The 13406-nt window shown below is 46.4% G+C and overlaps 5 protein-coding genes across 5 annotated transcripts; 3 read left to right on the top strand and 2 right to left on the bottom strand.

The window, feature by feature from the left end:
- Positions 1–2863: 2863 nt before the first annotated feature.
- GL218_03773 (uncharacterized protein) lies at positions 2864–4623 on the top strand (the record flags this gene model as incomplete). Its single annotated transcript, XM_033580351.1, has 2 exons — positions 2864–2871; positions 2937–4623. 2 exons carry the CDS (start codon positions 2864–2866, stop codon positions 4621–4623), a joined length of 1695 nt encoding a protein of 564 aa, XP_033436387.1.
- Positions 4624–6147: 1524 nt separating this feature from the next.
- Positions 6148–6837, bottom strand: GL218_03774 (Aspergillopepsin-2; the record flags this gene model as incomplete). The annotated part of the gene is made up of 1 exon (XM_033580352.1): positions 6148–6837. The coding sequence occupies one exon, from the start codon at positions 6835–6837 to the stop codon at positions 6148–6150; it is 690 nt and encodes a 229-aa protein (XP_033436395.1).
- Positions 6838–7866: 1029 nt separating this feature from the next.
- On the top strand, positions 7867–9107 carry GL218_03775 (uncharacterized protein; the record flags this gene model as incomplete). The annotated part of the gene is made up of 5 exons (XM_033580353.1): positions 7867–8019; positions 8071–8328; positions 8390–8781; positions 8844–9016; positions 9067–9107. The coding sequence occupies 5 exons, from the start codon at positions 7867–7869 to the stop codon at positions 9105–9107; spliced, it is 1017 nt and encodes a 338-aa protein (XP_033436394.1).
- A 1121-nt stretch (positions 9108–10228) lies between these two features.
- On the top strand, positions 10229–11041 carry GL218_03776 (uncharacterized protein; the record flags this gene model as incomplete). Its single annotated transcript, XM_033580354.1, has 1 exon — positions 10229–11041. One exon carries the CDS (start codon positions 10229–10231, stop codon positions 11039–11041), a length of 813 nt encoding a protein of 270 aa, XP_033436393.1.
- A 210-nt stretch (positions 11042–11251) lies between these two features.
- GL218_03777 (Obg-like ATPase 1) lies at positions 11252–12692 on the bottom strand (the record flags this gene model as incomplete). The annotated part of the gene is made up of 3 exons (XM_033580355.1): positions 11252–11803; positions 12008–12493; positions 12546–12692. The coding sequence occupies 3 exons, from the start codon at positions 12690–12692 to the stop codon at positions 11252–11254; spliced, it is 1185 nt and encodes a 394-aa protein (XP_033436392.1).
- Between the last annotated feature and the right edge of the window lie 714 nt (positions 12693–13406).

Genomic DNA, 13406 nt, shown 5'->3' on the forward strand with positions numbered 1-13406 from the left:
GTTGGTGACCCGCGAATTGAGAAGGTTTTACTGCGCGCCATTCTTCTTTTGGAGCCGAGAGTCGCGGGGGCGGGGCCGTGGCTTTGGGCGTGGGCGACCGGACTTTTCTTTGGGGTGGAAGGGATAGGTAACTTCCTATTCCATTCTTACTATTTTGTGGCAGCCCGTGGCAGTGGCATTTTACGCGCCGGGCGGGGAGGGGCTGTGCAATAGAATTTACTCGTGTAACTTTGTACCTAACCCTTACCTTGACGCCTGACGATGTCGGATGATGTTTAGGCGCGCTTTATTCCATTGCCCTGGCGCTTACGGCTTTGCTCGGACGTCGAAGATCCTCGTCAAGGAATTAGATGAAATAATCAATAAAAAGACCTTATCTCTTAAGGCAAACCATAAAGGCATAAGGAAGGAGGATAATCATACGTATGAAGACTTACACGATGGTGACTTGGCAGTGCTTATAGCCGCTGAAGCAGTAATAATCATTCTATACGATTTCACAAAAGTTCTGGAACACTTCTTGAAGCTGCTGTTTCAATTGATGTAGTGCTTCTTCATCTAATAACTGGTAGTCTTATTTGATTAATAGAACCTATTAAGTCTACTTAACCCTAGTATATTAAGACCAATAGGACCATATTCGGCGGTCTTGTCGCCTTGCCTTATCTCTGGTCATTAAAGTTTTGATTTACAGGTTTGCAGATTTATATAGGTACACAGGTATACACACACCCGACTATTACACAACTTAGGTACCTATTATACTGAAGAGAGACAAAAATATGCATGCTCCCATAGTCACCATATGCTACTTCGGTTCACCTTTGAAATAAAACTCCACAATAATCTCTAATTGCCGCCCAACCATCGATAGCCGCCCGCACTCCCACTAAAAAAAAAAGAAGATAAGATCGCTAATCAATCTTCTTCAGTCAATGCTTCATTTTACTTTTACTACTATTTTTGGTTATCGGCAATTTAATATTAGCGAGCGGTAAAAAGATGTCTATCTCGTCAATCAAGCGCAAGCGCGGAGTGGGAATACTAATATTACACATGATCAGATCTATTACATGGTATACATGTAGTATTACTTGCGACTATCTATTGCTAAAGAAGAAAAGAGGAGTTCGGATCTTCAACGTTCCTGTGGCGGAGTGCGCGGTTGTGATATTGGGTAGCAGAAATTCATGCGCGCTGCCTCTTTTTGCCGTATCGCATTGAGAATGTCCTCTATTGGTATAATTGTCTAATGACAGCAAGCCTAAGTGTATGCATCACGAGGATGTCGTGGAAATAAGTAGAATCTTAGAACCGAGCTCTATAGCTAAGTAAAGAGTATCAGGGCAAGAAACAAGTGGTTGTGTGTTGTGATATTGTTCGCTATAGCAACGCATAGCAACGTAAAAGACACGGTCGTATGTAGCAGTAGACGTACAACCACGTCCATTCACGATCATGACGCCCTCCACGCGTCGAATGATAGATTGCAGACGCGTTCTAACGTCTTGCAGGTACATGCAGAGATTGTTCCCGGGGATGCATCTTGCTCCACACAATCGAAGGACTACAAGTTGAACTAATGCACGATGGGACATGTGTTTATTTCTGATATGAGTCATAATGTCGGGATTCGGAATAGTTTGTTCTTAGTTTGTTCTGATATGACCTTGCATCCAACTGACTAGGCTACGAAAACTACGAGAACATAAAAACGAATTCCCACATTCTATCCATACCTACCTAAGTTAGGTACCTAAGGTAGGTTATCTACGCAAATGGGCAATGGGCAATGGGAACATCTCAATGTGGAACGTTGCACCGACTGAACTATAATGCTATATGAGGTGGTAATATGTATATAGAGGAGCAAAAAAAAAGAGAATAGTTTTGTCCACTCATCGTTGAGGATCTACGGTCCGCAGAGGGATCCCGGGCTGTCAGATCTGATAGGCCTATTTTCTGTAGCCACGATGAGCTCTTGGCTTTTTTTTTTAACAAGGGATAAATAAGGTTAAAATATAATAAATGCACTGTGCTTAGCCGCCCGTTCTACGCTGATCTAAACTGATCGTAACGTGTAAGTTGGTTTACCTTTTTACGGTATAATGTACTGTTTTATTACTCTGCGCTAAGAGAAATTGGTGGTGGTGCTAAGCCCGAGCCTGTACGCGCTGCGTTGCGCTGCACAGCGGTACAAAGATGGCGGGGCGGACTACTCGGGACCCACCCGTTAAGTATACCCACTTTGCTACTCTATTTTCGGTACGTAGGTACCGGCCCAACTTCACCTCGAGCCAAATCCAAATCCACTTACACGCAGCCCATTCATCCAACCTACCAACCTACTAAGACCCTTACTATGGGCCGACCAGACCGTTCGGTTTCCTACATACTGCGCTACTTACATCCGAATTATATTCTCCTTCTCCATGTTTCAGGTTGGCCATTCTTGCATTTAGAAAATACATCATCGTTTAGCCCAAGGCTGGTTCCGCCGAGCTGATTGGCATCCCGGTTCATCGTGGCCCGGCCGTATCCATCTCGAGGATAAGAGGACCGGTCCTCCTCCTCCTTCCGTCTCTCTTCTGTTCTAGTTCTTCAGTATCAACTCTCTGATCGTATAGGATCAGCTTTTCTTTTTCATCCTTATTTATTAGATCTTTTATTTCGAGGCAGGCCGCTGGCTTCACGACCTGAATTTCCTCTCTTAGCTTCACAGCATCAAACCTCCATTCACATCAGTGCTTTTGCCCTCCACCAAATACTAAGGAGCCGGCTCTCCTACTCACCTTCACTTTATAATCTATAATCGTCTAGTTCTTGTCTAAGCAGACAAGAACACCCAAATCCATATATCGACATGGCTACGTGAGTCTCAAGGCCTCTGCTCCTATTATTATAGAGACGTAATAACTAATATCCCCTTTCCATAGTCTGGCAGGAGACATGTCTTTTGACTTCACATTCCCTTCATGCGAGCCCGTCACACCACCGAGCTTCACTTTTGAACCATCTTTACTTGAATTTTCTTATCATCCCGGACATGCTCGCTCAAGCTCGTATGGATCTTTTTGTTCTACTACCGAGACGTCGCCCTCCGACTCGGTTAGCACACGGGTCACCACACCGTCCCGCTCACCACCGCCAATCCGACAACATGGCCCCATTCTGCTACCCAAGATCCGCTCTCAGGACCAGGCCATTGACTCGCCCGCCAAGCGTGTCAGGACATCGCCTACTCCCACCCCAAAGCCTAGCCGCCGCCCAAGCTTCCGCCCTTCGCATACCCGGAGCTATACTAACCCGGAGACTTTAAACCACTTCTCAAACGCATTCTTTACGCCCCAGGATGAACAAAATACTATGTCTCAATCACTTCTATGCTCTCCCATCACCTTCCCTCAGGATAGCATGAACCAGCCCCGCCGCGCCTCAGCTGTCAGCCTCGATGGTGCAACGCTTGAGAAGTATGGCTTTCCTACTTATCGACAGATGCCATCATACGTTCCAGCTGTTCCCCAGCCCCAGAACGATCAGTTCTTCTACAGTTATGCGCCTCGCGCCCCTTCTCCATTAAGCCTCTCTTCCACCCCCACACCTGATCCGACCCCATCTACCACTCTCATGAACTACCTCACAACATCCAATCCTGCTCCGTCTCTGGTTCGCACCATCTCATTCCCAATGCGCGACCCTCATACCAAGCATTTCTGGTGGGACGTTCGCCAAGTCCGATCATGGTCCAGCTTTAACTTAAGCACAATACTCTCCCTTCCCGGAGCATCTGGTCTCTTAAACTGTCCAGTCCCGCAGCCGCTTCTCCAACAGCCCCCCACTGGTGCACGCCACCCCGAGACAGAGACCGCACTCCATGCAATCTACGCCTCTTACTACATCCCTAAGCTTAACTCGGCTCTTGGGCTTTCTTCTCAGCGACCTGTCCAGCTCTCTGTTCCTTCGACCAAGGCTACCACAACTTCATCGAATGACCACGTCTTCGTGGGTAACATCGCTGGCGAGTCTTCTACCGCAGCAGCAATCTTCGGTGGCAAGCCTACAGCTCGTGTGGTTGGACTAGTTAAATCTTTCGACCGCTTCAACACGGGTATGCGTGTTGAGGGCAACATTAAGCGCGTCGAGTACCTACGAGGCCTAGCTCACTTACACCATGTGATGCGCGAGCACGGTACACGTTACGGTTTTATCCTAACTGAAATCGAGCTTGTTGTCTGCCGTAACGGTGCTGAGGGTACCCCACATTTTGGTTACCTAGAAGTCAGTAGCGTCCAGCTTGCTGCGACAGCCGACTCAGTTTCCGATGAGAGTGATGAAATACCCCTAACTGCTTGTCTTGCACTTTGGGGTCTGTGCATCATGGCTAGTGATGATGGCGTCAATTCCCATGGCCTAGGTTTTAACGGTCAAGTCACATGGAAGGCGGAAATAGGAGCTCCTGCTGAGGGGACGAGAAGAAAGGCGCTTCCAAGAGACGACTGGATGCCCCAACCACAGCTCGCAGAGAAGCGCGAAGCGAAACGCGCCAGGGGGTGGGTCTTCCCAGAGGAGCCCGTAGGCAGAAAGGAGCTCGGAAAGAGAGGTGTCCGGTATGGTGGCTGTTAATTAATTCTTATTGAGTTCTAGTTCTTTGGGTGAGCAGGTTTGGCTGGTTCCAATCCTTGCTCGTTGTATCTTGTGGGAGCAGTGTTTTAAGCGGATGAGAAATGAGGCATGATTGACGAACACTGGCTTTATGTGGGGGATTGGGGCTACTTACTTGGTTGGTTGGATTACCAACCCCAGATATCCAAGAGATAAATCATTAGTTACTTTTAATACTGAAGCAAATCAGTTAAACTATCCGTTCAAGTTCCAGAGTAAAATGACTGGTGTTGATGGTTTAGACAATAAGCTAAGTAGAGTGTTAGTAAACGTAAATGATCAGTCGTAGTTTTACAGGTGAAGCAGTTCCGCCCTCTTCTATATGGTTAAGGTCTCTCCTTGTCGGTTTCATGGGGTTGTCGTGACCAGAATTAGGGTCGTAACATAACACAGAGTGCTTGGACAAGTTAATATAGTAAGTGATGTGTTACTACACTCTAATCATTCGAGAATGTCATCTTTGGTTAACAGCGCTCTCCGAAGAAAAAGTAACTATCAATTCTCATAATTCAGCCCTAGTGTCTTGAGGCATGAAAACGAAATCGATATATCGAATACATTCATACCCACTCTCACATTCCTTATAGTTTATCCCCCTTTTTATAACAGCAAAGTAGTTCGACGATAATTAGCGACTTCTTACGGAATTTTATTTTACTCGACCAGTGACCAAGTATGAAATATGATCTAACTATCATAAGTAGGTAGGTACTCTTAACAACATGACAAAGCACACACTTCGGTATGATGATGTTAGTTGTCATAATACCTTCTACAGAGGAGTTTGTAAAATTATATGCGGGAATATATAGTGGGCACTTAAGATACAAAGAGTATTAATGGCCCTACCCAACGAGGTACAAACTGCAACTGAAATTTATACGTGTGGGACTTAGCGTCCATTCACCGGTATAAATATGTATTACTTTATATTACCCGGCATGTACGTGTCTCCTTCATATCGCTCACCTCACTCGCACATTCGGGACTATCCTCTCGGCACCATCTACCCGAGCTCACAACTAATCGGTCAGAAATTGGGGTAAAATGACGTCTGTCTATCTCTTTTTCTTTTTCCTCCTCATCCCTTTTATCCTCCGGAGCGCCTTGGCATTTCTTAACCCGGTTGTCGTTGGAGGCTAGATATACCCATGTCAAGGTGGCAATACTGGGCGCGTGGTTTTTTTTTTTTTGAAATAGCCGTTGGTCTATGCTGGATCTAGATGCCTATTGTTAATATATTGCTGCCGCATGAGTTCAACGTCAGGAGATGTGGGTTTGACCTCATCGTTACAGCACGCACGAGTAGTTTGTACAACTTCGACACAGGTTTGGGCTTCTCGTTAAAATTTCACCTGGAAAATTCTTATTTAGAGAGTATATATAGCTTAAATTGAATTCTAGAGAATATAACTACATTATAAGCTATCATAAATATTTCGTATTTTCGGCATCCCCTTAAATGAGCAAGTATAGGGGGCCCGCTTACTGCTGCTGTTGGCGAATCGTGATGCCATCAGCCGAAACCGTCGTTTTGGAGTAGATCTGCCCGCTAGTACCCTGAATCTCAAAGGTTCCAGCTCCTGTAGGTCCGACCGTGGTTCCGTTCGCGAGGGTCGCGCTGCTCTTGGTGAAAGTGACTGTATCGAAACGTGGTACACGGACTAGCTCTCCAGCCTCTTGGTAGGCCTGGACAAACCAGTCGGCGGCGAGTGCTGTCAGTGCGCTTGGGTCTTCTACTTTGGTGGGGATAGGCAACGTCTGAGTCGACTTCTTGTTTTGAGTTGTGTTCTCGACGACGACAGTACCCGTAGACTTGTCCGGATCCGAGATAGAAACCGTGACAGTAATCGAATCCCCAGCACTTACAGGCACCGCACTCGTGATGTCAGTCTCGTTGTCTGGGTACCAGGCGGCGAAGGATGTTAGACCGTTAGAATAATTAACACCACCCTTGAGTACAACGTCTTGTTCGAGAGTGTCTCCGATAGCAACCCATATCGAAAATTTGTTGGTTCCGCTTAGGTTAGGTACAGTGAAGGTTCCAGTGATAGAGGTAAAGGATTGTCCCTCGGGAGCTTTGAGAACGGCGCCTCCGCGGTTCTGGTCGAATGCTGCAAAGGCAGCGGAGGCGAATAGGTTCGCGACGAGGGAACTGTAAGTAGAAAACCTCATTGTTGATAGAGTAACGTGTATACGATAGAGTATATGTCCCGTGCGTATGTATGTGCCTGACAAGTTCCTAAAGAAATATATTGCTGTGCGGTCTAACGGAGGGATTACAACCCGCAACAGAGCTGACCTTGTCCCCTTATTATGCGATCGACATACTCAAGACATAGAGCCTACGAACTGGCCACGTCCAACAGATGATTCCACAAGATACCACAGGGGTCATCTTCCATCCATGGCTACCTTTGCTACGACAAGAAGATATCTAAAGGTTGGCTATAATACCTCGTGGATACGGTCAGGCTCGATTTAGACGTTGGGACCGGATATCCCCTTTTGGGAAACTGGAGACCCAAAGAAGCCAATCAGAAGGCAATGTCTACCATTTTTATTGGCTGGGTATATTGTCGACTTTTGCCGTAAGAAAAGGTTGTCATATATCCGGTATATATAGAGCCAAGGTCTATGCCAATGTTATTAATAGATTACCGCTCTGTGTAATTACGGATGTATTAGAGTTGCGCGAGGTTGGATGTCTCAATACAAGGTTAGTAAAATTCTTTCAACCTCTAAGGAAAGGATTTGCTATCATTTTCACATGGCGCAGAAGTTGGGAGAATTTTCGACATACGTAGATTAATAGATTGATCATCATTGCATACTATGCCAGAAATCTGGTAGGATACTATATGCGGCTGAGGCAGTGTGCTATCTCGGGTTTCTAAACATCGTATAGTTCGGCGTCAAACTAACCAAGGAGTCGGGCCGTCAATGACAAATTTCATGGTCTTACACCTTATCAGTCTTGGGTATTTCTCCGAAGAGGACACTTGCAATCGCCACGCATTCATGACCCAGTCGTTGGAAGCCCAGCTTTGAGAAATGGGTCTCGGCACTTATACATCCTTGCTATCAGGCCCTCTCTAGTTCCTATAAAAGATACTGTATCAACACCCATCCTCTTATCACGCTGACTACCTCGCTAAAATCACCAGAACACTCATCTTAGTTCCTTGTAACTGAGGCGTCAAGATGAAGTGGCTCTCTCTTACCACGCTGGCGCTCTTCGCGCCCAGCCATGCTCTCATCCGTTTCCCTTGCGCTCAGTTGGTTGTTGACCGTCTTGATCCATTAGTCAATCCCGGCTTAATCCCTTCGCCGCATCTTCACCAGATCGTAGGAGGCGTAAGTACTCATAGTTCATAACACTGACTCCAGTAACTAACACCTCGCTAGAACTCATTCAACGCAAGCATGGACCCGGCTAAGGATATGCCTGGCGAGTCTACTTGCACGACATGCCAGTTCAGTGAAGACTTTTCAAACTACTGGACGGCAGTATTATATTTCAAGGCCCGAAATGGGACGTACAAGCGAGTTCCTCAAATGGCTAACTCCGGGTTTGACGGTGTCAATGCCGGCATGACTGTTTACTACATGCAAGACGGCCTTTACAACTTCCAGCAGACCTCTAAGGTTACAGCTTTCCAGCCTGTTAGTACTATCGTATTTTTATAAGGGAGAGACAGTTTATTTGCTAACTTTCTACTTCTAGGGTTTCCGCATGTACATTGGTAACGTCAACGCTCGTTCTCGCGAAGAGATGGAGCGTTTTCGTCAGCTTACCTACACTTGTCTTCAGGACATCAACACCCGTGATCCCCAGATACTTGACTTCCCTAATGAGCCTTGCCCATACGGCATAATGACGGCGTTAAGATTCCCCACATGTTGGGATGGAAAGAATCTTGACTCTGCCGATCACATGGCGCACATGGCCTATCCCGAGAGCGGTACCTTCGAGACAGGTGGCCCTTGCCCGGCATCGCATCCCGTTCGGATGAGCCAACTCTTTTACGAGGTTAACTGGGATACTCGGCAGTTCAACAACAAGGAAGACTGGCCCGAGGATGGATCCCAGCCTTTTGTCTGGTCCTTTGGTGATTTGTGAGTAGCCAACTATCCCCCCTAATATTTAAAGCTAGTCTAACATTATACTTCTTAAATAGGACTGGTTATGGCAACCACGGTGACTACGTCTTCGGATGGCAGGGTGATGCGCTCCAGCGTGCTCTAGATCAGCCTTGTTACATCAACTGCCCTACGCTCAAGACCCAAAATACCCAGGCGATGAATGCATGCAGCAAAGAAAGAGTTGTCACTGAAGACAACATTGACGATTGTAAGTACTCTGAATACAAGTGTTTTATCGTTGAACTAACAATGTCCTAGGGGTTGAGACTCTACCTGGTGGAATGGTTGCGGGCATGTAATTGAACCAACCCTGTCTGTTCCCGGATGTTTCTTCCAAGAAGGGAACCAGCATTTCAACAGGAGCATAATGATGGGGCATCGTTAATGATGATTAATTGGCCTAGAATTGTGTTATATGAGTCTATGTATTTGCATTTCCCTCAATATTCCCCAATGACTACCTGATCGTTAGATTCGCACATGTATCATAATGTTTTGTGATCGAATAACGTTTCGTCGCCAATTGACCAAACTCAGTTGTAAATGCTAATATATGGCGAATATATAATAGTACGTAACATAACTCTCATCAACCAGCAATAATTCATGCGGATATATGGTTGTTGGTTATGGTATCAATTGAAGGGATAGAAAACGGCAATATAGTTGGGTTAAATTGGAGCTTAAAAATGTAACATTTAGAAATTATAATTCACTATCACTACTTTTATTATATATTTCTAATCGCCTTGTAGCAAAACTGCAGCTTAGTATGGCTATTAATGGGGATTACACCGGTGTAGTTAATGAAGGAATAGGAGGTATAAAAACAGGAGCTAATATTAGAAGTATAGAGCTCTCTCTTTACCACGCGATATGTAAAAATAGACTGATTTCTGATTTACATAATACACAGGGTGTGCGATTGTATTGTGTGGTCTAATGTTATGAAGTGAATAGTGAAGTAAGGGGTAACGAATGCATTTTCCAAACCGAGACATTCCAAATTTAAAAGTTAAGGTACGCGTAGGACATTGCATTCCTATAAAAGAATGATTAGGGATATTTCGAATGCGTCTTCCGCCACATACTAGAGGGGTTCCAGTCGAAGAGGGAAATGGTTAGATCGTCCGCCTATGCACTGAGAATATTGTAACACTTATGAAGGCAACCGTAAATTCTAACCTTGGGCAAGGATCGCAGTGAAAGTCAAAGAATCCTACCGTTTTCAGACAAAGAACAAACAGTAGGCAGTTACTCATGTATATATCAGTGTCACGCCCAATCTCTCAATCGAGAAGCACACTCTTTCAAAAAGTCAAGACAAAGAGTTTCTCAACATCTCAAGTTCACTCTCACCTCCTGCTCTAGACCTGCGAAGAGAACTCATAATCATTACTCCAGTATAGCTATAATCACCATGTCGCTAGCACGTAAATTCCACAAGCGCGGTCGCGTCACCGCCGATACAGGTAGCAAGGCTGTTGGCGGATGGGGAACCACGGCGGACAATCCCGTGCCCTCTGTTGAGAAAGATAAGGGATACCCCGAAGTTCGCTACACACGAGCAAACCCCAGAGACTACAACAACAATGAATCCTATCATGAAACATCATCCCCGTCCACACCGCCCCTAAAAGTCCCACCTTACGTCCCCAATCAGCCCGTCAACCACATCCCGGACTTCTCCGACTCCGACGAGGAGGCCGAGTTCGCCGCGAAAGTTGAGGCGACCTACAAGAGGATGGAGGCTGACAGGGGGCAAAGGCCGACGGTGCGGCTGGCTGCACCCAAGCGGAAAATCACTGAACTCCTCTCTGACGACGATGCCTCCGACGACAAGGTAGATGTTAAGGAAGAAGAGGAAGAAGAGCAAGAAGTCAGAGAGGAGGTCGAAGAAGATGAAGAAGTGCCGATCGCGCGGTCCGACATGATAAATAACTTAGTAGACCTCTTGGAGATGACTGGTATCACGCTAAACTTCGTCGTCAAGTTACGAGGAGTCGATATCGACCCGACGGACTTGGAGGAGGTTAGGGATGTGCTTGATGACTACCTCGAGAACGAAAGCAAGCCGTTAGAAACGCCTGCTGAGGACGCATCCGAGCACGCGGCGGCCATGATTGAGCGGCTATTCGACATGCCGCTCCGCGAGTTCTTACCCCTGGCATACGATGTTGCCCAGTTTAGGGACGACATGGAAGCGCAGGGAATTTCTCTGAACCAGGAGTAGTGTTCATTTTCATATTTGAATGTATAGTTGAATTTGGCGCGAGGAATTCTAGTAGTTTGTGTACAAGATTATTCTATTAGGTTCATAGGTTAGGGGAGGAAATGGCAAATGGAGGCGTTCATCTCAGATGTGGTATCGTTTATTCGTTGCAACATTGCTCGATAGGTAGCAATAGACTTTATACTCATTGGATATATCTATATTCGCTCCCTAGCCTTTGGCAGCGCCGGCCTTGATCAATAAAATATCGCCGTCTTCTACTACGTAGTCTTTGCCCTTGGTCATAACCTTACCCTTGGCCTTGACTTCGGCCTCGTCACCCAATTCCTTGAGTGTGCTGAAGTTGTATACTACAGCCTGAATAAAGGTCTTTTCGAAATCCGTGTGGATAACACCGGCAGCCTGTGGTGCCTTGGTACCAAGCCGGATGGTCCATTGCCTTACCTCGTCGGTACCGGTTGTGAAAAAGCTACCAAGATTCAATGCCTTCCGCATCGTTGTGATGATTTTAGGCAATGCCGACTCGATACCGAGCTTCTTGCATTCTTCAGCAGCTTCTTCATCAGAGCCGAAGTGCGTGAGACGTTCCTCAAATGATACGGAGATGGGTAGAATAGGATCGCCCGCGGCGTGCTCCTTCATCCACTCAGCAATCTTGGCGAGATGCTTGTTCTTCTTGCGAGTATAGTCCTTCTCTGACAAGTTGACTAGGTATACTACTGGTTTTGCGGAAAGAAGAAAAAGAGTGTTGATAACCTCGACCTATTGACATATGTCAGCTGCGTTTTCCTGTAGGTATAATAATAATATTTGGAGAGGTTTAGGTTATCAGAGTATTCTTTTATCACAGTATGCGCTCTGCGTTGTATTATTGAGGCATTCGAAGAGCTGGGATTAGATCAGGCGCTATGGCCCTTGTTCATCATGGTAAACGAGAGAAAAACGGGAAATAAAAATTCATCTTACCTCCTTTGGGGTCCAGGCGCCTTTCCGAACATCTTTCCCATCCTTCAGCCACGCGAGGATTTTTTCTATAGTGGCTTCTTCCTCTTTAGCCTTCTTCAATTCCAGGCTTTGACCACCTACGCGGGTCTTCTTCTTGGAGTTCTCTATAGCTTTCTCGACGAACTCGATATCCTTTAGTCGCAGCTCCTCTGCGATGATATCTAAATCTCTGACGGGGTTAACGTCACCCTCGACGTGAATAATCTCGGCATCATCGAAGCATCGGACGACTTGGAAAATAGCGTCGACAGCTCGAATGTGTGACAGAAAAGCGTTACCCAGACCTGCACCGGTTGACGCGCCTCTCGTCAGACCAGCAATATCATAGATGGTCAAATGAGCGGGCACACGCGACTTGGGATTGTACTTCTTGCACAGCCAGTCGTACCGCTCATCTGGAACCAAGACACGGGATTCTTCCGGGTCAATGGTAGCATAAGGGAAGTTCTACTCGTACCCGGTTAGCTGGATTATGAGATGTACGAAAGCCCAAACTTACGGCAGGGTTACCAAGACTACATTTGGTGATAGCCTGGAACAGAGTCGACTTGCCAACGTTGGCAAGACCGACGATACCACTCTTCAAGTTATTTCCCGGACGACCGAGGAGGATCTTCTCCTCTACAACTTGCTTCTTGGGAGGCATTTTTCGTCGCTTGGCGTAGGTACGAGTAGAGATATAAACTGTGGTGCAACTAGGCACGCGGTATGGAAGAAACGCAGAGCTAGCTGCGATAGGTCGAAGGGTGCGGAGTAGAGAAGTGAAGGGAAGGGTAAAGGAAAGGGAGGAAGACACGACGGTAGATATAGGCTGAAGATCAGCCTCGATATCAGGTTAAACAAATAATAGATATATGTCTAACTCCTGACGACCATTGATTTAAGGTATTGTTGGCACTGGACTGCTGACCTCGTCAGGTTTTTTTTTTGTCGCACGGTTTGGCACAGCTGTCCTGTCCTTTTCCTGTCCTCTTGGAGGGGCAGTTGGGAGAGAAGAAGAAAAAAAAAAGCTTGCCCTTGTGGATTCCCAATCAAAATTGAATTTCCAGATATTGTTTCGGAACCCGGAAGTCCTATTATACCGAAACTTGGTTTTGACCCCACCTTCCATCTTGGTTAGGTAGGTAGGTACCTAGGCTAGCAAGCCGGCAGCTGTGAACAGTAGATTGCCACTTGTATTGTCAGCTCCCCTCAGGTCTTGCCTTCCAGCGCTCTTTGTAGCGAGAATCGGGCAGTCGGGACTGCGGGGAGGCAATGCTTTTCAGCAGACCCTAACCAGATTCGCCATATGATTGGTCTACGTATCAGCTGGATGTGGCTAACGCTTTCAGCCCATTAGCTCAATCCTCCTTACCTAAAA

This window comes from Daldinia childiae (genome assembly GCF_008694065.1).
Source record: "Daldinia childiae strain JS-1345 chromosome Unknown Scaffold3, whole genome shotgun sequence".
In the NCBI taxonomy this organism is placed as follows: Eukaryota; Fungi; Ascomycota; class Sordariomycetes; order Xylariales; family Hypoxylaceae; genus Daldinia; species Daldinia childiae.